At 46.9% G+C, this 26439-nt stretch overlaps 1 protein-coding gene across 6 annotated transcripts in view; it reads left to right on the top strand.

The window, feature by feature from the left end:
* The window catches only part of FBLN5 (fibulin 5), a 70461-nt gene extending 44565 nt beyond the window's left edge, over nt 1-25896 (top strand). For all 6 annotated transcript variants that reach the window (XM_063089248.1, XM_063089250.1, XM_063089253.1 and 3 more), the window contains 7 exons: nt 2137-2259; nt 5174-5290; nt 8497-8616; nt 12519-12641; nt 13709-13835; nt 18969-19164; nt 24926-25896. In XM_063089248.1, coding sequence (XP_062945318.1) covers nt 2137-2259; nt 5174-5290; nt 8497-8616; nt 12519-12641; nt 13709-13835; nt 18969-19164; nt 24926-25087 — 968 coding nt within the window. In that variant the 3' untranslated portion in view covers nt 25088-25896. The remainder of the gene's footprint in view (nt 1-2136; nt 2260-5173; nt 5291-8496; nt 8617-12518; nt 12642-13708; nt 13836-18968; nt 19165-24925) is intronic.
* Nucleotides 25897-26439: the final 543 nt, after the last annotated feature.

Here is a 26439-nt window from a genome sequence, read left to right as displayed (position 1 = left end):
CAAGGTTCTCCAACAGTTTTTCTCCCTTACCCTTCGTTCCCCTGAAGGCAGGAAAAAGAGCAGAAATTCCTAAGGCCATGCTGTTCCCAGGGTACAATTGCCATCCATCACTCCCTGCTGGGAAAATGTAAATATGCATTGGCTGATAGTAGCATTATTTATTGTCATAAGCTTCAAGATGGATTTGAGCAGGAGCAGCTGCTGGCCAAGCATTATTCGCCAGCTCCCTTGGGAGGCTTTGCTCGGTGGGCAGAGCTGGGGTGGAAGGGAGGTGGAGGGCAGAGGCGGGTGTTATTGCAGCTGAGAACAGGGCTGGGTCTTTGCCACTGAGGCTACACATAGTCAACACATCATGATGGTACGGCGGCTGCACCACCTTGGAACCAGGTGTTTGGAGGCTGTCCATGCTTAGAGAAGTGAAAGCTGGTTCCACGTGATGTCCAGATACCTGGTCATTTTGGGGTGGGGTGGAGATTGATTGGTGCCATGTGTGTTGTTATTGCAGGTGGGTGGTGGATTGAGGTGTTGTCACTTGAACTTGAGTATTTCACAATCGATTGTGCTAGCTTCCTGAGCGAGCAGCATGCAAAGCCCTGTACTGCATGACGCCCTTTCTTCCAGCAGCTTACACTTTTGGGCCCTAGACACCCCTCACCCTCACCATACATATTTAAAGAGGTCATCTGAAGAAATGATTATACAGTCTGCAATCTGCAATATCAGGAGGCAGATCATTTGTGAGGTAGGGTAGGTGAAAGGTAGGGAAGATCAGTCCTCTCTCCTCTGCCCGGTCTGCTAGACCTCTCCTGAACCTGCTTGGTCCTACGATGTGACCTCTGTCATTCCTGCACAGAGAGGACTTGGAGTCAAGCAGGCGGGGAGGCCTGGGCTCAGCTCTTGGCTTGGTGTTTCTGAGCTCCTCCAGCTTAGTTTTCCCATCTGTAAAGCCGGGATCATGAGCCTCCCTCCCAGGGTGATCCCAGAGTAAATACGGTACCAAGTGAGGTGTCAGGCACAGAACACAGGCTCAGTGAATTGCACCTTTAATATTGTTTCCCACTGCATGATGGTCCATTTGGTAGAGGTGGGGAGAAGGTGTGGATGAGCAGACCTGATGGCAGGAATGAAGGAGAAAGGAAGGTGCCCCACTAAGGTGCAGGCAGGTGAGGGTAGGACCCACAAGGGGGAAAGGCACTGGCGTCGGCCAGGCAGATCCATGGTGCTCAGTGGATCCTTGTAGAGTGAATTAACGCATGAATATTTACTGAAAAATCTCCTCCTTCAGGTCAAAGTGAGAGCATGACATTGGGGGGGGGGGTCCCGTTTCAGGATCCCAGATGTTCGCTCCTAAAGAGCAGTGTGAGGAGAACCGGAAGAAGGATGTTTCAGTTTAAATAAAGTTTTGAGCACTCCCTGTACAACACCTGCGCCAGACACCTTGGGAAATGCAACCATGGATACGGCTTGATCTCTGTGTTCTGAAGCTCCTTATTAAGGAGCAGGGACCAACTTGGATACTAGTACATGCACTCCACTAGACAGACGGTGATGGGCTTCGTAGCACCGTAGAGAGACCCAACATGAGCGGAGGGCAGAGAGGGCTTAGCCCCAGGAGCTCTGGAGTAGAGGGAAGATGGGAGAGCCCTGGGAAGGGGCAGGAGCCCTAGGCCACTTCATGGATGAATACAATCAAGTCACTAGACTACCGGCTCCAGTTGTCAGGGAACATTTCTTTTACCCTGTTGTGTTCTCAGCGGTGTTTATCATAGTCCTATGCACACAGTAGGTGCGCAGCAGACCCCTATTTAACACATGAATGAATAAGCCTAATACAAATGCCTTTCTAATCAAGTAGTGGTTATTGTGAAGGTGACATACTTTCAAGCACGATGGCATAGGATGGCAGAAGAGTGCTGCAGGATATGTGTTCCCTTCTTGGCCATTTCCCTTTGTAGATTTCTGGGGAGCAGAATTACCTCCAATTAGACCTCCAGTTAGAGGTCAGTGTCTCCTAGGGGTGCCTGTTAGGGAGGCAGATCCATCTCCTTGGGTGTAACCCAGCAGCTGGTACCTCTGGTGGCTCCAGGGCTCTAGATAGACATAAGTGACATTCTGTGAAATATGTCTCTGTTACAGATGTGGACGAGTGTGCAACAGACTCCCACCAGTGCAACCCTACCCAGATCTGCATCAATACGGAAGGAGGGTACACCTGCTCCTGCACTGAAGGGTATTGGCTTCTGGAAGGCCAGTGCTTAGGTAACAGCTCCTGGGGTTCACAGGGACTCTTAGAAGTTAGTGGTTGCAAGGGGTATTGAGAGAGGTGAGCATAGCTGGCAGCCTGAGGGTGATAAGCTCTTCTTTGTTGGGGCGAGAGAGGGGTAGACGGCTATTGAGTTTACATGTATCACACCCTTAAAAATCAGTTTTCATCATCACTATCATCATTTTATGTCATTATTATATTATATTATGTGTCATCATTACAGTATTTTTAAGGGCTTGTTTGATTTTACCTAGGCCTCTTCCTGCCTTCAGGAAGTTTATATCTAAGCCAGGAAGTGGTAGAGGTGGGGGTTATTCAGCCCTAGTTAGAAATAATACTAAGGAACACTTTGGCTTAGTCACAGAAATGTTCCAAGTCTCAAATGGGGATCAGTACATTCTGATCTAACATCATCTCCTCCCATCACCCCATCATCACCCCGCCTCCAACCACACCCACCCCACGAGCTGTGGAATTTCTTATTACTCCTAAGGAGCCAGTCGTCACCAATTGAGAATTTGGTTCCTTGCAGTTGGCATCTGCTATATGATCTCTCTTTATTTTTACTGGAGGGTTTTTTTGCTTTCTTCTCCTTTAGTTTTGGTTTTAGCCAAGTGAATGAATTCATAGCAATCTCTATCTGTCACTTCCATTTCTATTGCTAGGGTGTGATTTCTATGCTGTTTTCTTGGAAATGTCCTGCCAGTTTAAATTCTCTAAGACATTATCCTTTTGCCTGAAAGTCAGTCCTGGAAGAGCTGAGAAATAGATCCAAACAACATCATGAAATAAAAAAAAGCAGGGGCTTCTTTCCAAATCTCTCTTGATTGAGTCTGAGTTTGGGTCTGTTCTTAAACCCTGTCTGAAGCATCCTTGAGGCTTGATAAGCCAGCCTGGACTTGGCTTGGTTCCCTTTCCAGGCATACACCACAGAGCTAGGTGCACACTGGCATTTGTGAATGTGACAGTCACTGTGCTTTGAAATCAACCTCTGCTATAATGGAAAATTTGATGCTACTGATTTGAACATAAGCAGATCAGTGAGACAGAGTTATTTGTACAGGAACTTAATATATAGAATTTTAGAGTTGGAAGGGATGTTAGATATTATATCATCCAACTTTTACAGAGTTGGAGACAGACTCAAAGAGGAGGAACATTTTAGACAAAGTTAAAGTGAGTTGGGTCTAACATCTAAGTTTCCTGCCTCTCGGGCTTGTTTTTTTCCACGGCAAGGGGCGCTAGGGAAGCAGAGGAGATCAGTATACACTGGCCCCGTTATAGAGACCCTAGGGCCAGGAAACCCCTCCTGACCTGACCTAATTCCCTACCTGGGAGGGTTGTTCTTTTCTGTAGAGCTGCAGCTTTGGGAGGGATGCTCGTGGGGGCCTAACGTGGTGCACTTGGCACAGCCCTCTCACACTTCACATCTGAAGTGAAGGCCTTTCCTGACTGTGGCCAAACTCATGCCTTCCCCCAGCCAAACTCTTCTTTCTCTTGCAAGATGGAAATTCCATAGCCCCCCACCACTCCCTTTTGCACCTTTGGAGGCATTGCTTTTGCAGAAAATGAAGGGCAGGGGGCTGCCTTTTCTCCAAGGTACCCCTAGGCAAAGGGTACCCTCTCCAGCCCCTGCTGCCTCCCTGGGCCTTGGCATTGTGCGCAAGTGCACCCTAGGAAGAGGTCAGGACCAGCAACTGTACAAGCCATTGAGCTCTCCAGTCGGGAGCTGCCCAGTACTTAGGGGACAGTGAGGGTGGGCCAGGTTAGAAGTAGCTGGGACTCAGAGATAAAACAGACTCTCAAGGGCAGGGCACAAAATCTGAGGAGGGCTGAACAATAGGTAAGGGATCAAGATGGGTCAAGGAGGTGGAGTCCTTTCTGGCAGCAGGTAGTAGAGACACAGGGACTGAGGTTCTAAGCTGACTCACAGAGCCCCGGATGGACTCCAGTTCCAAAGGTGCTGGGGTACCAGGGAGGGAATTTGGTTAGTTTAGGGGGAGGTGGGGGGGTGAGATAAGGACCAGTTACAGCTACAGTCAGATCAACTGGTCACAGTAGGAGCTGTATAGGTGAGGACTGTGTCTCCACCTGGAAGCTGTTGATTTCATTCAAGACACCCTACCCCACAGCAGTAAATTCTCCAGCCCATCAACCCATCAAGTTGTGGTGCTGAGAAGTGCTTTCCCAATGACATCAGGCTCCCCGTTGAGCGATACATGCTCCAGGGAGGTCATGTTGCCCAGCCCCGCTGAAAGGATCCATTCACCCACAGTACTGCTGCTTTCCCTGGAAAGGCCAGCCATGGCTTGGAGGAGGTGTGTTTATTCAGAGTTTTATGTCTGCTCTGGTGCAAGGAGGAGATCCAAGCCGAACTCCAGCATCCTTGTGTTACAGGATTCATAGGTCTCCAGACTGTAGTGCTACCCAGCTTGTCCTGGCCTGCACTGGCTCTTGTTCCTGACAGCTGGACACATTCCTTGTTAATGGAGCTGGCAAGGGGCCTATTGGAGCAATGTTATGGATTCTTCTTATGTGTTAACTTGTGTCTTCCCAGGTCAGTGAAAAGTTTATATAGAATCCTAGAGCTGAATCTTAAGAGCTGGATGTAATCTGAGAGGCCGTCTTGTCCAAGATCCCACTTGAAGCAGAAATTTCTTCTACCACTTTCAGGATAAGTTCAGATGTTCATGGGACTGAGATGGGTCAGGAGGTGGAGGATTGTAGGGAGATTGAGCCTTGCAATCCAGAGAGCATCACCATTCCTCACACTCAGTAGGTACTGTCGTAGCATTAGTTCCCCTTCACGATCCCACTCCAGAAGAGGTGGATGCTAATGCCACGCCCTGGTGGCATTGGTGAGTGAGATTGAGACTTGTCTTACTTTGCTTGCATTTCTGTTTCCAGACATTGATGAATGTCGCTATGGTTACTGCCAGCAGCTCTGTGCAAATGTTCCTGGATCTTATTCCTGTACGTGCAACCCTGGTTTTACCCTGAATGAGGATGGAAGGTCTTGCCAAGGTATGTAATGTGCATGATAACTTGGACCTGATGTGAAACACTAGACGCAGTCTTCTTCAGCTTGTGTTTAGGGGAGACGCTGTTGCTAAAGTGTTATTCACATTTGTGGTCACCGCCCACCCATCCCCATTGCTTACAGAAACCTGAGACCTAACTGAGGTTATGTGAAACATCGCAGAAAGTGCTGTGAGTATTGCTGAGGGTAGAACCACGATCATCCATCAGCTGGGGGCTTACAGTTTCATGGGGTTTCCTCCTGTGTCTGCTATCCAGAACTAGCCTTGCTGTCTTTCTTACTCAATCAGAAATTTTCTTTCATGTCCTATAGCTTCAGTTCCAGAGGCTTACAGAGGGGTGGTCAGGGCCCCTGTCCCTTGATGAATCACGAAATACGCACATACCATGCTATGCAGGGGTTTCATGGGCAATTTGAGGCCTCTCCCTATAGTACTCCCTTCACCCTGTGCCAGGAGGGCCTGTTCCCTACAAAGAGTCTGGTGATGGTCGTGACTTTCCCTGCTACTTGCATGCTCCCCCAAAACAGAAAGAAAAAGGCATTTTTTGGTTTTCACATGATCACTTCAAATACTGATAAGTGAGAAAAATAAGCTGCATGCCTGTTATGGTTTCTATCTGAAGGTTTCTTCTGCTCAGGAAGTAAATGGGGGACTTAAGACTCAAGGCATTAGTGTGAGTCCTGTTCCAGCCCCCTGCCCCGCCCCACGCCTGGCCCCTAGCCCGGGCCTCCAGTCCCTGGCAGCTGCTTGGTCCGGGGTGAAGGCAGCACTAGAGATGCAGAATGAGGTCTTTGTCTGGAGCCTGCCACCAGGTTTGCAGGGCCCATTTCCTTGTCACACCATTCGAGTTCTGGCTGGCAGGCTCCTGGCCAGCTAGTTGGAGGATATTGTGTCTCCATTAGTTTAATCGTATCTAAATCATTGGGTAAACAGGGAGGCACCAGCGTTAAAGAGTTTGATCCTGGATTCTTTGTAAGTCTCTCCTCAAAGCTGGTTCTGCTAATTGTTCCAAGAAGTCTGCACTGTGTTCCTCTCGCCCGGAGAGGTCATTTTCTTCTGAGAGCAGAGACCGGGCCGGGAGGTTGAGGAAGCTGATAGAGTAGGGGCCCTTCCTTCCCACTGAGCAGAAAGCAGGCGCCTGGCTGCCTTGCTGCTGTGATAAGCTGCTTAGGGCAGATGCAGGCTTCTTTGTGCCACAGCCAGAGGTTGGAAGCACCAGCCCAGGTTTTCCCTCAGAGGCTGGTACAATGCACCCAGCACCTCCTGAGGAACTGCGACGCATAGCAGAGCGAAAAGGCACATGTGTCCTTTGGGCCTCTCAGGGACGGGTCTGTGACAAAGAGAAGATAATATACCTGGAGGTGCCAGTACAGCAGTGTGATAGAGCCCCGGGCACAGCACTCAGGCCTGGACACTGGCATGTGGCCACTGGGATATTGCATCAGCAGGCCCTAGGGCAGCGCAGGATGTTACAGACTGCATTGAGCTTTTGCAGTTCTAACACGTCGTGCGTGGAAGAGTGCTTTGCCCTCTCCAAAGCGTTGCCACATCTGTAAATCTCATTGAATCCAAACAATAGCCTTGTGAGGTAGGCAAGCAGGTTTTTGTGGCTGTACTTCACAGATGGGGAAATCAGGGCTCAAAAAGGTTAAGCAACTTGGTTAAAGTCACACAGCCAGGTGGTGGCAGAGTTGAGAGTAAAACCAAGGGCCCTGCCTTCTTGTCCAGCAGGTTGGAGGCGTGCTGTCTCCTTCCAGAGGACTCACAAGGGTATTTGGAAGAGGCTGACAGGAAAGGGCAGTGAGGGCCCCAGTGTGGAGAACCGTTCTGGTCCTCCTGCTCTTCAGAAGCAGCTGAAAGCTGTCAGAGGGCGACTTGAGCTTGTCCAATTCTGTGTGGCCAGTGTCTGGCCAGAAGCCGAGGACACCAGCCCTAATCCTCACAAGCAATGTCCTGTCTGAACTTGCAGTCAGTGGCTTAGCACCACGGACATTTTCCTGCCCTCTCCCCTTCCCGGGTGGAGGAACTCCAACCCCCCGTGGGCACCAGGGGAGGCTGGTATCATGCTGGACCCTCCCTACACAGCTGTTCATTTATCTGTTTATTTTTCCTCTGAAAATGCCAGGAAGCAGGAGCTTTGTGGGCATGGGATTAGCCCTCCCTTTTAAGAAAAGCCTCTCAAGCTTCTCACCATGAAGGCTTTTAACCCTGAAAACACTCTAATCTCTATTTAGAGTTTAAAAAGGTTTACCTGGACTTCTGAAGAGGAAAGAAGATCTCTAAGCTGGAACTTTGGTTATTGGCATATGGAGCACGGGTCAAGGGTCAGCCAATACCAGTGGAGAAAGGGGTTCCTCACCACCACCACCCCCACCACAGGGGAGCTGTGCAGAGTGAATCTTGGATATTGGGGAAAGATCCCAGACTCATGTTCCAGTTCCAGTTGTGCCCTTGTTAGCTTGTGGACTTGGGCATGTCTTTCAGTCTTTGAAATTGTTGAAACAATTTTATTGATGTATGATTGATGAACAATAAACTGCAGTATTATAGGTTCACAATATCATTAATTTTGACATATGTCTACCCCCCCATGAAACCATCACCACACTCACGATAAGGAATATCCCATGACTCCTTGTGCCCCTTTATGGTCCTCTCCTTCACCTACTTAACCTGTGAAATGGTCCCTAAGCAGTAGTTGTAGGGATCGAGTGAGATCCTTTTATAATCACTGAAGTTGTTTATGCATAATGAATGTATTATTAGAGTTGTTATGATTATTTGTTTACCTGGACCTTCAAAGTCAGTGAGGGTGAGAGAAGAGCAGATTGGTGATGGAATGTGGCAGTGATGGGAGGGAGCAGGTATTGCCTGGGAATCTCCTTGGAAAGTAGACTTACCAGCAGGTGTGTGTGCGTGTGTATATATATGCATATCTATATATATATATATGTGACATGTGTATGTGTTGTTTCCCCGCTTCCTGACATGTGCATGGAGGCCCTGGTCCTTTAATGAACACTCTGGGACTGACATCATGATCTGATAGGTCCTGGATGGAGATCCTTGGCACCTGCAAATCTGGTCTCCTGGTGGTAGTAGCTTTTGTTGGCGGTGCACTTTTTCTGCCTAGTTAGTGTGGATGTTCTGCTGTGAGGGTGGTCAGTGATGTGCTTTGGCTTTCCACAGACGTAAACGAATGTGCAACTGAGAACCCCTGCGTGCAAACCTGTGTCAACACCTATGGCTCTTTCATCTGCCGCTGTGACCCAGGATATGAACTTGCGGATGATGGTGTTCACTGCAGTGGTAATGCGCTTTGGCACTGGGGACTTCCACCTGTATTAGGGGCCTGGGGGTGGAGGGCAAGGGCTTCCTTTACAGGTGTTTCCTTTCGTTTCCTGGACACATGTCCAGTCTGGGACATTTCCCAGTGCACACAGAACAGATATGAGTCACTTCCCGAGCGGTGGGGTGGGGTCTCACCTTCCTTGTTATCTGACCCCTAATGCAAAAATCAATGGAGCTACCTTCTAGGACCTGAGATGGGGTTGACGAGGAAGAGGAATCATCTAACTTTGTGTGTTGATTTGGGAGTTATTTGTGCTCACCCAGCACTGACTCAAGCCCTGGGGAGAGCACAGATAGTATTTATAGGGGGCAGTGACCCAGGAATAATAGCATGTCTCATCAGTAAGGGTTGGGGGGGGCACTGAGTGAATGAGACCACGTGTGTAACTCTGAACTTCTGAACTCTCTACAAATAATCAGTGCCTAGCTCCAGGCCTGGCACATGGTGAGCGTGAAAGAAATAGTTCTTGAATCAGTGAATGAATGATTGAGTGTTGAATGAATGAAACCTTAATTTGTTGTGAGTGCATAGATGTGGTGGCTTGGTTAACCTTCCAAGGCCAAGGAGCTATGATTCTCTGCCCATGCTAGTTTGTTGACTTTATTATAATTTTCTTTTTAGCCCTCTCTTTTCTTGCCAAAGAGTTAAATTTTATGTTCCTAGATAGTTACAAAACTATTACTAGATTGTAAACTCCTTGAGAATACGGGCCATATCTTACTCATATTTCTCTAAAATGCATCCCACATAGAGCCATGGACGTCTCCCTTTTTCTTTTCTTTCTTTCCTTTCTTCCTTCCTCTCTCTTTCTTTCCTTGTTTTTTTGCAAATGTTGAATTAAAGTAAACTCCATTCCATCTGCTTTCAGCATCATCAGCAGTTATAAATTATCAAAATTCAAATTAATAAGGCTTCACTGTACTTTTCAAAATAAGTGGGCCATACGCTAGGGTGTGAAAATCTGCAGAATGGAGTTTCCTAATCCTGGGTTTCATTGTAACTATAACTGACCTAGGTCATGAATGAAACTTATTCGATATCTTCACTTAGGACTAGAGTGTTCTAGGAACAGAGTACCCTGAAACAAATGAGCACCTCTCCCTAGGGCCAGGAAAGTCAGAGCTGTAAGTAGGTAGTTACAGAGAACCTCAGACAGATTAAATATCAGTCCCAGAAACAGAAATAAAATGCCCTCAGGCAGGAGAAGCCACTTTCTTCCTAGATTTCATTTCTGCCCATGGCACCCTGTGGAGAGTCAAGGAACTAAGAGGTGTGGAAAGTGGCATTATTAGATGGGATTATTTGTTTCTCCAGAATCCCCTGCAAATCCACAGATGCACATTGACCCTCTGCAGAGTCAGGTTGACTGAGTTACCCTGGAGCCAGATTGAGCTGAGTTCAAGTTCTGGTTCTACTATTTACTACTTTCCTTGGCCCAGTCACTTCCTGAGCCTCAGTTTCCTCCTTTGTTAAAAAACCACCTGATCAACCAACCAACTACCCTCATAGAGTGGTCATAAAGATTAAACAAGTTGGTGTACCTAAGTGTCATTACATGTTAATTTATCTTCCTTAAGTGGAAGTGTAAGAGACTTTTGGCTTTGTGAGGAGCTTAAATGCTTGCTGGTTTGGCAAGGATTTCCAACTGGTTCACTTTACCCAAAATAGCCAACTTCTCCTCCAAGTTCGTCACCATGCCGACTTTCCTTAAGACTCGGCATGACCCCTGGCTACTGCAGACTTTGTAGCCAGGGCTGGCCCAGGGCAATAGTGTGATGCAGGGGGAGTTTGTTTTCTGCGCCTTCCTCCTTACCCTTTCTCTGTGCATCTCTATTTCCGCTAGACACCATTCTTCTTACTGATTTATCACAGCTTGTGTGGCCTCTCTGTGCAGCGCCAGGACCTTCCTAGCTCGTCCCTTTGTCCCTCAGGGATTTGCTAAGCTGTGCTGATCCTGTAAACAATGGTGGGTTTTCATGTGGAGGAGTGAAGATGGCCTGATGTGTGCTCCCTGCTAGAAACCAGGTTTGCATTTTAGCTTTTCAGTGCAAAGTGGAGCCACAGCCCTTACTGAGGTCTAGGAATTGCAGACCCAAGTATAAAATGAGTGGGGTCTGTTAGGGCTTTTCCTTGCTCAATGGAAGGCAGGGTCAGGTATACCCCTCTCTGTCTGCTCCAGATGAATTCTGCTCAAGGGATTCCCCCAACCTCAGGACTCCCTAGAGCCACAAATTTTAAGTCTTGAGCACAGTTACTCAGACATTACAGCATCATGTTTACAAGTGCAGGATCCAGAGGCTGGCTGGCTGGGTTCAAATCCAGCTTTTCCACTTACTTTTTATCTGTGAATTTGGTCAAGTTACATGACCTCTGTAAGCCTCAATTTTTCTCCATAAAATATGGATAGTCGTAGTCTTCCTTCATAGGGCTGAGGAGGGGACCAAATGAGACATGTAAAGCATTTAACCCAGTGCCTGGCACACAGTGAGCCTCAGGAATTGACAGTTATTGCTACTACTTCTACCAAAGGTATGAATCTAATCTACAAACTTAACAGAAATAAACTAGAACACTCTCTGTTATGATGGGCTGGGGGCTCTACAAGGCTCCTGGGGGATGGACGAGGGGCATGACAGAAGCAGATGTCACCTGAGCATGCTTTAACTTTCAAGTCAGCACCATAACCCATCACCTGCAGACCACTGAGAGAGACGGGAAAGTTTTTCCTTCTCGGATGTGAGAAGCGTTGGGTGTGTAACGCCCAGAATTATCCCGTGGTGGAGAGTCAACCTCATTTGCTCCGACACCCTCCCTGGGTGATTCGAGACACCAGTGGTCTGTGAGTTAGAGAGTAATCCAAGGACATGTCACATGGGGAAACTAGTGAAAGCAAGTTTTCGGGAAACAACAAATGCAAGAAAAACATGTTTTCTTTGGCGTGCTTATCGAATGAGGCTCAAATGGGGACTCTGTTGCCAAACTCTGTGTGTGATGAAAAGTTGGCTTTTCTGGAACGCCTGCTTCAGCATCAGCTGCCACAGCCTATGCAGACAAGTTGTAAAATCACATGGATGGTGGCTCCCCGCGTCCCACCTCTACAGCCGGAGGGTGGCCCAGCTCCAGGCTGGTTCCAGGCTGGTTCCAGCCGGGTTGGAGGCTGTTGCCTCCAACGTCCTAGGGAGCCTCTGGGAAGGCAGGCAGGCCACAGAAAGACAACATGCCTGCCCACCCACACCACTCCAGAGTTTTCTCTTCCAAGGAGGTTTCTTGACACAATGAAGTTTTACTATAACTAACACCCTCTGGCCTTCTGGATATGTCCCTTTTAGTCCTGATCTTAGGAATAATACTCATATTGTTCCTCAACTTGAGAGAGGGGTCACTGGAGGGCAGTGGGCACTGCTGAAGTTGCCACTTCAGAAGACCAGGGCTGGTGAATTTTTTTTAGGTTGGGGGAGAACTCTGCACCCAGAAAATCCCAGCAGGCAAACAAATCTCAGCCCCTTGGGCAGATCAGAGGTGGAGGGTGGGTTCACCTATAGGGCAAAATGAATCAGCTACAAGTAGATGATGTAGGTGAGCCAGAGGAGAGGATGCTGGAAGCTCGATGGAGGTGGATTTCAGGCCCATGTAGGAAAGAATTTTCCAACAATTAGAGTAGTCCAGATATCAGTGGGCGTCCTCAGTAGGCAGGGAGCTCCCCATCACCAGAAGTATTTGAGAAGTGAGTTGACACCTTCTTGGCAGTAAAGCCATTGTATGTATCAGGAGAGTGCTGGAGTTGGAGTAGATGATCACTAAGCTTCTATCCCCAGATAGTCTGTGATTATAAACAGCAGGTGTGACCTGTCACCCCCAGATATGGACGAGTGCAGCTTCTCTGAGTTCCTCTGCCAACATGAGTGTGTGAACCAGCCCGGCACATACTACTGCTCCTGCCCTACAGGCTACATCCTGCTGGATGACAACCGAAGCTGCCAGGGTAAGGCTGTCTAGAGGGGCCTGGCTGGGGCAGGTGTGCGGTGGGGCTGACTCAGGTCATCTGGACGCCTTCACCTGGGGAATCCTGTGTGGTTTCCAGAAGGGGTAGGGAGAGGCTGTGAGTGGGAGCTGTGGCTCCCAGAGTGGCAGCCCCAGGAAGAACACCTGGACTGGTACCTTCCCCTATGACCCATCCTTTGGCCAGGACACAGTCCACTCACGCTTCTGTAATGATCTCTGCAGATGCAGATGGTGCCTATAAGGGCTGGTTCCTGCCTCTCCTGGCAGATCTCTACAGCCCCTTCGAGGATTGCTCCAGACCCAACCAGGACTTCAGGTGGTCTGGCCCTGCTCAAGGACAAGATCCCAGGCTTTCTCGTGTGGCCTGGTGGGCAGTTTGGTCAGCTTTCCTCCACTGACTTCTTAGATATGGATGCCAGGGAGACCTCATGCACCTGACTGCTATGTCCCTTGAAGAGTCAGGACCCTAGACTGTGAATGGGGCATGTCTTCTCCAGATTGGCTGCCTGGCCTAATTTCCAGCCCTGTGCCCTACCCACTGAGGGTCAATGCAGATGCGACTGACCCATCCTCAGCCTCCTTGAACCAGCCTTAGCCCAACATAAAGCAAGAATTCTCCATTGTGGTGCTGGGCAGTAGAAATATCATGTGAGCTACAAATGTGAGCCATCTAAGTAACTTTATGTTTTCTAGTAGCCACGTTAAAATAATACAAAGAAACAGGTAAAATTACTGTTAATACATATTTTATTTAATGCAGTATATCCAAAATATTATCATTTCAACAGGTATTGATAAGAGGTCTTATATTTTTTTTTAACTAAGTCAGCGAAATCTGATGCATATTTTCTACTTACATCACATCCAGTTTGGACTAGCCACATTTCAAGTGCTCAGTAGCCACATGTGGCCAGTGGCTGCCATATTAGATAGTGCAGCTCCATTGCAAGACCCAGGCACCCCCCACCCCCACCCCCACAACAGGCCCAGGGCCAACACCTTGGAAATGCTGTCCCACTTCAGCTTCTCATCTACTCTGCATTTCAGACATCAATGAGTGTGAGCACAGAAACCACACATGCAACCTGCAGCAGACTTGCTACAATTTGCAAGGAGGCTTCAAATGCATTGACCCCATCCGCTGTGAGGAGCCGTATCTGCAAATCAGTGATAAGTAAGTCATGGCTTCTCCTTGGGAAATGGAAACATGGGTAAGGGCCTGGTTCAGGAGGTAGCAGTGGCCTGTAAAGGAGAGTGCACCAGCCAGGGACTTAGGAGACCTGACCTACTACCTAGTACACGTGCATGTGTGCATGCATGCATGTGCACAAACACACACACTTCCACACACTCAGAGTTCTCTGTCACTCTTCCACTCATGCCAGAGCTATGTGAAGCTTCTCTAAAAGCTAACCAAGTGGAGATGCAGGGTTCATTAACCTCCTTTTCCCTTTAATGACTGTCTCGGATATCTGGGGTCTTTTAGAGCTGGGTTCCTCAAATGTTACATGCACCATACTCACCTGGGAATCTCGTTAGTGTGCAAATTCCAATTTAGCGCATTTGGGGTGGGCCCTCGAGGCTGTTTTCTGACAGGCTCCCAGGTAAAATGAATTCTTCCAGTCTCCCTGGACTGCTCTGTGAGAAGTGAGGTGCTGGAGAATTTGCTAGAGTTCTCCATACCCGAGGGTGCTTAGTTTGCTCTAATCAAGTTTCTGACGTCATAATGGTCAATATTTTACTAAATCACCAGATCGCAAATATTAGAGTGAAGACAACTTGTACCAGGTGAATGCACTAGGAAATGGTTTTCTGTCCTTGCTGTACTAAAAGAGTTCCTTTTCCTTCTCTTTTAGCCCCTACTTGGCACGCACGCGCACACACACACACGCACGCACACCCTACCTTCTGCCCTCTCTTGCAAACAGTCACACGTACACTACCCCTGAGCAAGGCCAAGCCCTTGCACTGGAAATAAAGGGATGAATCAGACACACCAACCCTGCCTCTAGGAATGCGGCAGCTCAGAGGAATTCATGGCATACCAGTGCCGTTCGTGCTCTGATCAAAAATCAGCAAAAGAGAGGATGAAGCCAGACAGGCAGGTCCTATAGAGACGTCTTTGCTTGTTGCTAAGAGCCTGTGCTTCTAAGTAACCCTACAGAGCAGAGTTCTTTGACTTCTGGTTCAAGTGCCCTTTGTGGCTGAGCAGAGTGCCAGGCTGCTCTGGTCAGCTTCTGTTCCTGGTTCTCTCTGGGTTTCTGTCTGTGGCTGGGGATCTGACCTAGTTCAACTCACAGCATTGACTTGGTGTTACTGGTGAAATCTGACATGACTCTGAAAACACTTGGTGACTCCCTCCCTCCAGACCCCAGTCCATCTGACTCCAGCCACCCCCTTCCAGCTCCTTGTCCTGTGCAGGTGTCCTGTACACCTGCCAGCCTGAACAGGACTTGCTCTCACCTTTACGCACACCCCAGAATGTCAGCCTCCCTGCTTTTGTGTACACACTTCCTGCCATATTGAAGGCATTCCTTCCATCTCCACATAGCCTGATTGCCCCATTTTTCAGATCTCAGCTCAAATGCCACCTTTCCCAGCTGTTTGTGATCTTCAGCTGGGAGCCATAACTCCCTCCTCCTAACTTCAGGGACATTTTGACTTGGCTCTTTTTTGGGGGGGGGTTATGAATATTCATGAGATACAAAGCTGATTGTCACCCCTCATGCCCAAGATGTGAAGGCCAGATCCATACTGGCAACATGCCCATTACCACAAATTGCAGTTGTACCCTGTGTCCCCCACCCAATTATCCCCCCAATTATCCATGACCTCCCTCCCCTTTCTTCTTTCCTCCACTGCACTTTGTATCCCTAGGTGTGCTCTCTCCCTCTGCAAGTTCATCACACCACTGTGGTCTTTCCTTCCTTCTTTCTCTTTTAGCTCCCACATATGAGTTAGTGCATGTGGTATTTATCCTTCTGTGCTTTGCTTATTTCACTCAACATAAGTTTCTCCAGGTTCATCCATGTTGTTGCAAATGGGAGAACTTCATTCTTTTTTATGGCAAGAGTAGTATTCCATAGTGTATATATACCACAGTTTCCTTATCCAGTCATCCATTGATGGACATTTAGGTTGGTTCCATGTCTTGGCTGTTGTAAACAGAGCTGCAATGAACATGGGAATGCAGGAATCCCTTCGACATGATGATTTCCATTCCTCTGGATATATACCCAGAAGTGGGATTGCTGAATCATATGGAAGATCAATCTGTAGTTGTTTGAGAAAACTCCAAGTTGTTTTCCAAAGTGGTTGTACTAATTTACAGTCCCACCAACAGTGCAGGAACATTCCCTTCTCTCTACACCCTCGCCAGAATTTATTTACTGTCTTTTGTATTATAACCAGTCTAACTGGGGTGAGATGATATCTCAGTGTGGTTTTAATTTGCATTTCCCTGATGACTAGTGATGTTGAACATTTTTTCATGTACCTGTTGGCCATTTGTATGTCTTCCTTTGAAAAATGTCTATTCAGCTCCTTTGCCCATTTTTTAATTGGGTTATTTGGTTTTTTACTGTGTAATGCTTGAGTTCTGTGTATATTCTGGATATTAATCCCTTGTTGGATGCATAGTTAGCAAAAATTTTCTCCCATTCTATAGGTTGTTGTTTCACTCTGTTGATTGTTTCCTTTTCTGTGCAGAAGCTTTTTAGTTTTATATAGTCCCATTTGTTTATTTTTTCTTTTGTTGCTTGTGCTTTTGGGCTCATGTTCATAAAGTCTGTGCCCAGACCTAGTTCATGAAGTGTTTCACCCTATATTTTCCCTTAGTAATTTTACAGTTTCAGGTCTTATACTTAAGTCTTTAATCCATTTTTAATTGATTTTAATATATGGTGAAAGGTGCATATCTATTTTCATTCTTCTGCGCATGTATATCCAATTTTCCCAGCACCACTTATTGAAGAGGCATTCTTTTCCCCAATGTAGACTTTTGTTGCCTTTGTCCAATGTCAGATGGCTGTAAGCCTGAGGGGTGATTTCTGTGTTCTCAATTCTGCTCCACTGGTCTGAGTGTGTATTTCTATGCCACTACCATGCTGTTTTGGTTACTATAGCTTTGTAGTATAATTTGAAGTCAGGTAATGTTATAAAGGGAATCCATATTGGAAAAGATGAAGTCAAACTGTCACTATTTGCAGATGAAACATACTATATATAGAAAAACCTAAAGACTCTATCAAAAAACTTCTAGAGCTGGTTAATAATTTCAGTAACTTTGCAGGATACAAAATAAATGCCCCCAAATTTATATACTCAAATAATGAACTAACAGAAAGAGAAATAAAGAAAGTAAGCCCATTTACAATAGTCACACAAAAAAATAAAATACCTAGAGATCAACTTAACCAAGGAAGTGAAAGATCTCTACAATGAGAACTACAAACCACTACTGAAAGAAATTAAAGAAGACACAAAAAGATGGAAATATATTCCATGCTCTTGGATTGGAAGAATTAACATTGTGAAAATGTCTATAATACCTAAAGTGATCTACAGATTCAATGCAATCCCCATCAAAATACCAATGACATTCTTCACAGAAATAGAAAAAACAATATTAGCATTCTTATGGAACAACAGAAGACCCCAAATAGCTAAAAAAAAAAAAAAAAGCCAGAGGCATGACTTGGCTATTTTGAGGCAGCCTTAAAAAATGAAACTTTAAAAATTCTTTGTATTCATTCATTTGTTAAATGTTAGTTGAGCTCCTCCAGTTGTGTGCTGGGTGCTGTGATTTTTGTTCTTATGGAGCTTGGAGTCTAGTGGAGGAGAAACATGTTAAACAAATGGTCACCAAAATACATACATAATCATACACTGTGATAGGTGCTATCAACGGGAAGAATGGAAATTTATAATAAAGAAAGAGTAGGCTGGACCTGGTCTAGACCAGAGAGTCTGAAGACGGCTCTCAGGAGATGACCTTTGTGGGATGGGAAGGTGGGCTGATGTTAACTAAAGAGAGTGAAAGAGCACAGGGAACAGTATGTGCAAAGGCTGTAAGACAAGAGTGACTGTGATGCCTTCAGGGAATGGAGGAAGCCCAAGTTGCTGCAGCCTAGAGAGTGCAAGGGACAGTGACCTGGAAGGAGATTAGAGAAACTGACAGAGGCCAGACCCCGTGGGATCTTAGAGGCTAAAGTGGGTATTTAGTATTTATTCAAGTCTCAATGGGTAGCCAGGAAGGAGTTTCAAGCAAGGGAGAAACAGATCTGCTGTATGTTTGACAAAGGGTACTCTGACCTGTTAGGAGGCCACTACAGAGGTCCGGGTCAGAGAGGATGATGGCTTGGACCACCATGGCAGTGACAATGGAGATGGGGAGAAGTGGTTGGATTTGGAATCTATTTTGGAGGTAGAACTAGCAGGTTTTGTGGATAGACCAGAGGTTAGGGGAGAGTGAGAGAAACAACAAGGGTGACCCCCCCAATGCTGCCCACCAAGACATATATCAACAGCCGTCCTCATCCTATTGTGAACTCTGACCCCTGGTGGAGTCCCTGGGACAAGGTGAGAGATGGTTGAGAGAGGGGTTAGGGATGGATCAGGGGTGTCTATAACAGGCATTCTTTGGTAATGAAAGTCAATCATTTTATATTAGGATACACTGTTACTAGTGTTTCAAATTAGCTGCTTTGTAATTAGAGATATTTGTGTGTAGGATTATTTCTCCTATTAGAAGGTGAACTATTTGAGGTCAGCCTCTTACTTATCATTGAATTTACAAAGTGTCTAATGTGTCTTAAACATAGTGAGTTCTGAGCTCTTGTTTACTGAATGAAAAGATTCAATTCTATTCAACACAAACTGGACTCAGTGCAATAGAGAATGTAGAAGGGTCCCCGAGAGCCATCAATCTCATGTAATTTATCACTTTTTAAATTTCTTAATGAGTTTCCATGGCTGGGGAAGTGAAGGGCTATGTGCCTGAATCCATGACAAGTGTAAATTGCATTAGAGAATATTCCAGTGTTTTGAAAACCAGAGATCTAAGGTTTATATTCTAGTAGCTGGAATATCTGATTGGCCAGAAAAGGCTACTCTTTGGGAAACAGAGAGCTCGCCTCTGTGCTGGAGAGTTTTTAGACTAGAGCTGGGAGCAGAGATGTTCTACATTACAGCATTTGGATGATAGAAATGGGGTGGCCTCATTTTCAGTGTATTAAAAGAGGAAGTAGGCACGACCTGCACCTGGAAAGGATTTACTGAGTTCTCACACGATTTCCTCTCCCGCCAGCCGCTGTATGTGTCCTGCTGAGAATCCTGGCTGCAGAGACCAGCCCTTTACCATCTTGTACCGAGACATGGATGTGGTGTCAGGACGCTCCGTTCCCACTGACATCTTCCAGATGCAAGCAACGACCCGCTACCCTGGGGCCTATTACATTTTCCAAATCAAATCTGGGAATGAGGGCAGAGAATTCTATATGCGGGTAAGAGGGAGTGGTGAGCAGTGGTCACCATCTCTGACAAAATGTGTTAGCCTGTGTTGTCTAGGCTAGGAACGTGCTTCATGGAGACAGGTAAGAGTGCAGCTAGGAGGGACAGGGGTGAAGGGAGAAGTGTGGAGTGGGGGGGAGTCAGGTGGTCGATGTCCTGGTTTCCATCACTTTCTCTGCGGCGTCGCGAAAGATCTTCTCCTCTGGGAGCCTCGGGATGGTCCTCTGAGAAATGAGAAGTCAGGCCAAGATGCAATCTTAGGTCTCCTTTCTCCTGAAATTCTGTAGGAGAGGCATTCACATGTCCATTATCCATCCACCCCTTTGACAAATATTTGTTAAGTACCTACGATGCATTTCTGGAAACTGAGGGTTCAGCAGTGAAGAAAACATCCAAGCCTGTGCCCTCCTGGAATGTGAAGGCACCGCTCACAGTGGGGGGCTCTGCTGGCATTGTCCAGCACAGCAGCCACTGCGGCTCTTTAAATCTAATCAATGAAAGTTAAATAAAACATTCAGTTCTTCCATGGCACTAGCCACATTTCAAAGTGCTCCATAGCCACATGTGGCTAGTAGGAGGGTACTTCAAAAAGTTCATGGAAAATAGAATTAAAAAAATATGTATGTTTTCACAAACTTTTTGAAGTTCCCTCATATTAGGTAGCTCAGATATACAACATCTCTGTCACTGAAGGAAGGTTGGCTGGACAGCACTGATGTACTCATATCAGTAAAAAGTATTAGAGCACGACTTCCTAAAATACACTTACTTTGTTGTACACTGCACACATGTGATACCAGACCATTTATATTATTGAGCTTCATCTCATGCAACACCCAGGTGGTCACATCTCTTTAGAGACCACTGGGTTAGAGCGATGTTTTTCACGTTTCAGTCTGAATTTGCGTACTTGTCCAAAGAGCAGATTCCAGAGCTTCCTCTCCAGAGAATCTATTCCAGAAGATGCTGAGTGAGGCCCAGCATATTAGTTTCCCATGGCATCCTCCTATCTGGCCTCCCATCTGTACAGACACAGTGGGTTCCAATCATAGGATGCAAAATTGCCCCCTCTTGGGGATTTAAAATGCCATCATGATACCACCTGCTTCAGGGCAGAAGATCTGCACAGGGGGGCCTTGTCTAGGTGAGATGTCACTTACCCAGAAACCATCCACTGAAATCCCCCTAGACCCAACCTGTGCACACCAGGGTGACATCTCAGGTTTATCCACAGGACCCACAGGTACTTTCAGTTACTATGGAATTGTCTCATTCTCTCATGTCATGAGTCCATGCTGGTTTAAATGGAAACTTCAACCACTCAGTCTCATTCATTGTAAAGTTTCTCCCCGTCCCTTAGGTCAGAGCAGGGAGGGATGTGGTGGCCTTGGTCCTGCCTTCCTCTTTCCCTCCCAGCAAAGACAGTGCTAACCCCAGCTTCCTCGAGGGTTGAGGGATGGGGTACAGATGGGACAAGGAGTGAGGCTGGGAGTGCCAGGGGCTTACTTGGTTATTGCCATTGTAACCAGGCCTTGGTGCTGTCTGGGGCAGAGACCCAAATGCTCTCACTTTCACAGGATGCTTTTGTGGGGGTTTTTGAGATTTGCCTCAGGACTTCACACCGACCAGTTCTTTATGTGGACAGTGGGGCCTCTGGTTGACCACCCACCACCCCAAACCTCTCAGGTGCTGTGCTCCCACACAGACTTTCTGGTGCTGGGTCCCACACAGACTTTCAGTGGTGGTGGGCGGGGGGGTGTCACTGCACCCTGGCAGGCAGAACTTACACGAGGGCCTTTCAGGACACCAACCCCAGCTCCCCTGCAGTCCCCTCTCCTCACTGGTGTGGGGCAGCTCAGGGCTCTCATCTCTAGACTTCTCCAGGAGCGAGTCCGGTACCACTCTCCACATCCTTGAACTTTAGGGGACCCACAGCTCTGAACAGTTCTCTTGAAACCCCCTCTTGCCTGAGTAGGGGCTGGTAATAAACGTAAATGTAATAAACGATTAATAAAATGTGTGTAGTCTGGAGGTGGTGACAGAGTGTGGGAAACAGATGTGGCTTTGGATCACCACTTTGCAATTCCTGTGCAACAGCAATGGTGACTACATACACAGTAGCAGCAGCAAGTCATGACAGTGATTGACAAGTGCCAGGCACCGCTCCAAGTGCTTTCCGTGTATCAATCCTTTAATCTTCACAACAGTTCTGTGATGTGAGATGTTTTATCTTCCCAAGTTTACAGATGAGAGTATAGAAGCACAGAGGCTAAGCAACCTGCCTAAGATCTTGCAACTAATAAGCACCAGAGCAAGATTTGAACCCAGACAGCCTGGCACCAAAATCTGGGCTCTTACATTTCTCTTTAGAATGTGGGGTATATTTACCTACTCTTCTAATTTGGGGTCTCAGCAGAAATTAAGATAACAAGAAAAGTCTACTTCAACAGCCAGTAACAATAGAAATAATTCAATAAATATTTGTTATTATTTTAGAGATACTGTTGTTACTGCTACTGTTGTCAGGAGGTGGAGCTTCTGGGCCTTGGAGAAGTTGGGAATGCTACCCAGGGAGCATCCCATGGGAGGCTGGGCTGCATGGCCATTCAGGCTCTCCCACCCGGATATTCACTGAGTTGATTACAAGTGCTTGGGAGGAGCTTCATCTCACCCAGCAGGCGAATTACACACACAAACCAATGACACCCATGCATGCATGTGCATAACACATCCATGTGCATATGCACGCACCCCACCCCCACACACGTGTACATGCACCCCACCCCCACACACGTGTACATGCACATACACACGCATGGCCCTTTCTCAAGCACTGTTGGCAGTGTGTCTCACACTGAGTCCTGGACAGAGAACTGGTGATTGGCTTTGGCCAAGTGGCTCAGGCACACAATTAGGGCCAGAAGAGGGAGCATGGTCATGGGATTCAGACTGTGCCAAAGTGTATTTACTCCATGACACATGTAGATTAGGTGTCAGGGCCTGAATTGCCACGGTGAGACAGTGCCACCCCACAAGTTGATTCAGAACAAACCTGAGTGTGTGGGATCAGGGCAAAGAAGACACATGTCGGGTGGGCTGCGTGTAGTCTAGTCCACTGCAGTTAGCTCCACTGGCATTCAGTCATCCATGTGCGTTCTTCTGTCACCAGCATTTATTCAGCACTATTACATGTGTGCCTTTGAGTCAGGCACTTGAGAGTTCAGAAACAAACAGGATGTGGCTTCTGTCCTTGAGGAAGCCACACGATATGGGAGGGAGGGGGACAAACAACCTGGCAAATGCAATACAAAGTGGTGATTCTCCAGGCAAGTCAAGTAAGGAGACAGAGAGGCATTGAGACCTTTTCATAGAGTGTAGTGGTTTTTGGATTCAGATGCTCTAGTATCATGCACTAGTTTTGTGAACTGTGTAATATCCTTAACTTACTTACAGTGCAGAGTTATGAGGATTGAAAAAGAGATGTATGGAAGATTGTAGCCAGAAGCCTGGCATCATAGCCATCATCATCATCCCCGCCACCACCATTCTCATTGTCGTCATTTTGCACCAGTGACCACCAAGGCTCCTGATGACCATGAGGGTGCTGTAGATCTGACCCAGGAGGAGACTGGACTCACCAGCCTTTACGGTTACTGACAAATAGGGGAGTCTAGGATTGCTTCATACTCTGGAAACACTTATTAGGAAAGCCCAAAGGAACAACTTGGAAGTTTCTACATGCTCCATTCCCCTTTCCAGACCATAGGCTTTGCAGATCTCTCTCCAAAGGGCTTCCCGCAGCTCAAGGTCCTTAAGCCTTGGCTTTTGTTCATGCAAACGGCAAGAGCTGGCAAGATATTTGTATATGTAAATGCCATGAGCATTTCCCTGTGTGCTGTACCCTCTGAAGTCCTGGCTCAGGGCTCTGAGGTTTCGCAAGAGCTGACAAGGAAGTCCGAGTGATCAGAGGAGGTGCCAATTACGCAGATGCTGACGCTACCAGAGGGAGCCAATGCCAAGAGGAAATCGTATGGCTGTCAGGCTGCTGATAGCCCACTGGACAGGGAAGGTCCCAGTACCTAGCCTGCACCTGTCTGCCAGCTCCACCCTTGTCACACCTGTGGCAGCTCTTGGAGATGTTAAGAACTTTATCGGTAGCCCTCTCTTTGTGGAGACATAAAATGCCTGGTGTGGCTTGATTTCCCAGAGCCTGTTGCTTTCAGCTTCTGGGCACAGGGCTGGACTCTGCAGCTTCTGGGAAGTGATTGTCCAGCCCTCACACCTGTTCTCCCTCACACTGTTTCCTCAACAAGTACCCAATATCTGTCCATTGCACTGCCCCCTGTGCATCTCTCCTTTAGGACAGTTCTAGGGAGAAGTAAAACATGTGCCAATCTCTTCTGATAATTGTGCAATGAAAAAAGCCTGAGGTTGGGGGTCAAACATAAACACCTGTATAGAAGCCCTTGGCTCTGCCCCTGACTAGCTGGGTGACCCTAATCAGTTACTTAACATCACCCAACCTCAGTTTGCTTATTTATAAAATGGGGAAATAGTGAGACATACCTTTACTGCAGATTTTAGACAAGGGCAGCTGGGGTCCCCCACCTGGGTTCTGTGCTTTTAGATCAGCACTCATCAGTTGTTAATGTGCACAAGAATCACCTGAGGACTGTATTAAGCTACAGATTCTGGCCCAGTAGATCTTAGGAGGGGCCTGAGATTCTGCATTTCTAACAAGCTCCTCGATGTTGCCTGTGCTGCTGGTCCAGGGACCACACTTTGAGTAGCAAGGCTTTCACGTTTTTGTTTTATAAATAAGCTGATGTACATAAAAGTGGCTGGAAGGGTGCCTCACACATGGTGGGTGCCCAGTTGATGTCAGTCCTCTCTCCCTACATCCTTGAAGCTTTTAAAAAAAGATTCAGTGGAGGAGAAAAATTCACATGAAATTATTAGGACCACAGTGATAGGGTCATGGATTGATGAAGCTGGAGGTGAGTACAAGATGTCTAGATGGGGACTCTTAAACAAATTTCCCTTTTCCCGGACATCACCTAAGAATGTACGGAACTAGAAAATCTTGGAAGAGGCTCTGTAATGGTTAGTTTTAAAACAGTATCCTTGGTGCTTTTGATGACATTTGTTTGGGAATTACTGATCTGGTCCAAACCCTCATTTTAGAGAAGAGGTGCAAAGAGGTGAAGTGACAGCACTAAGTCATGCAGTAAGTTTGATCAAAGTACTTTCATTCATTCAAGGTATATTTTCTGAACATCTACTGTGTTTAAGGCACCATGCTGGGTTCTGTGGGGGATTCAGTGGTGAAAAGCCTGACCCCGATCCCTGCTCTTACAGAGCTCATAGTCTAGTGGGGACCTAGATATCAGGCATGGACCAGGTAGATAGTGCAGACGTGGTATTACACATGGTAATAAATGCTTTCCATCTATGCGGGGTAGAGCGTGCAATGGCAGAGGGTCATGGGGAGACCTGACTTAGCTTGGGTAATCAGGGAAGGCTCCTCTTAGGAAGTGATCTTTCAGGTAAGACCTGAAGGGTTAGCAGGAAAGAGCCAGGTGGAGAGTGGGCAAAGCCAAGGGAAGAGTGTGGCACACTTGAGGCACTGAGGGGATGCCAGTTTGACTGAAGTGGGCAAGGGGGACCACCCTGGTTAAGGCTGCAGAGCCACCACCCAGGCCTTCTGTGTAAATCAGGCCTTCTGTAATTAGTGTCCTCTGGTTCTGTCCACAGCAAACGGGCCCCATCAGTGCCACCCTGGTGATGACACGCCCCATCAAAGGGCCCAGGGACATCCAGCTGGACTTGGAAATGATCACTGTCAACACCGTCATCAACTTCAGAGGCAGCTCTGTGATCCGACTGAGGATATATGTGTCTCAGTACCCATTCTGAGCCCCGGGCTGGAGCCTCTGACACTGCCTCTCACCAGCACCAAGGGACAGGAGAAGAGAGGAAACAAGAGAGAGAATGAGAGCGAGACAGATGTTACGCTTTCCTGCTGAACGTTGCCCTGAGGAGTCAGCCTGGATGTCCCCCACCTGTACTATTGCAGACCCATCACTCTGAAGGGCATGCCGCCCCCAGTTCCTATGATGCAGTTACCAAAAAGTATTATCATGCACCCCTCGATGTGAGGTCCTCGGTGATTTTTCAAGGCCTTCAGTTTATTTCCATATTTTCCAAAGAGAACAGATTAGGTTTGCTGGGGTGTGAGTCTGTGTTGAAAGACTGTGAACAGCTTGCTCTCACTCTTCCACGCCTTTTTTCTCTCTCTCGCTGCGTTGCTGCTTTGCTGAGGCCCCAAGAGCTCACGGGGAACACTGGGTATAGCTAGTTAGCTTCTTGCGTGTACTGAGAAGGCTATGGAAACAAACCACAGCAGGATCTAAGACTTTTTAAAGAGTCTATTTCAAAACCATGTCTGGTATTTTCAGCCATAAAGAAAGTTCAGTTGTCCTTAAATTTGTATAACTGTTTATTGCTTTCTTGTTCATTTCGAGTATTTTTTTTTTTAATAAGTGGTAGAATTCTTTCAAAAGGCTTTCAGATACATGTTATATTCTGTCTTCCCAAACCCAGTCTCCTCGCCATTTTAGCCCATTGTTTTCTTTGAGGACCCCTTAATCATGCTTTCTTTAGAATTTCTACCCAACTGGGTTGGAAGGCAGAGGTCTCCAAACTTGATTAAATATTTGAAGAGATCTTGTGTTTGGTTCATTTTGACATCATAGATGATTCAGCATTTGGGGTTGGTGCTAGTTCTGTTTAAACCTGCTTGTTGTGCACTGGCTTGGAAAGTTCTGCAGAGAGCTGGATCATCATAAATGGCTAAGGCAAACTGATGGGAAATGGGGGAGCAGAGAAATGCGGGTGGTGGAGAAGTTAGGGAGAAGCATCAATCTTGAGCCCTGTTTCATTCTATTAGAAAGCAACTAACAGTCCCTCTGTTATGTGGATTATTTCTGGTGCTCTTCCAGAACAGGAATGTATTCAAGTTACTTTAAAGCAGTGGTCCTCAACCCTGGCTGCATAGAAGGATAACTAGTATAACTTTGCAGAAAAAACTGACTTGCTCCCAGAGACACTGATGTCAGTGGTCTTAGGTAGGGCCCAGGCATCAGGATTTTTAAAAACTCTAATAAATAGAGTTGAGAATGCATTGCTGTAAGCCCTATGAAGAGAGGTGGACAGATGTGACCCAGCCCTAGCCATCTTGCCCCAACATCTTTTCAGTTCATTGTAGC

This window comes from Cynocephalus volans, chromosome 3 (assembly GCF_027409185.1).
Source record: "Cynocephalus volans isolate mCynVol1 chromosome 3, mCynVol1.pri, whole genome shotgun sequence".
Classification (NCBI taxonomy): Eukaryota; Metazoa; Chordata; class Mammalia; order Dermoptera; family Cynocephalidae; genus Cynocephalus; species Cynocephalus volans.
Note: the sequence above shows the minus strand (reverse complement) of the source record. Positions and strands in the feature narration are given on the sequence as shown.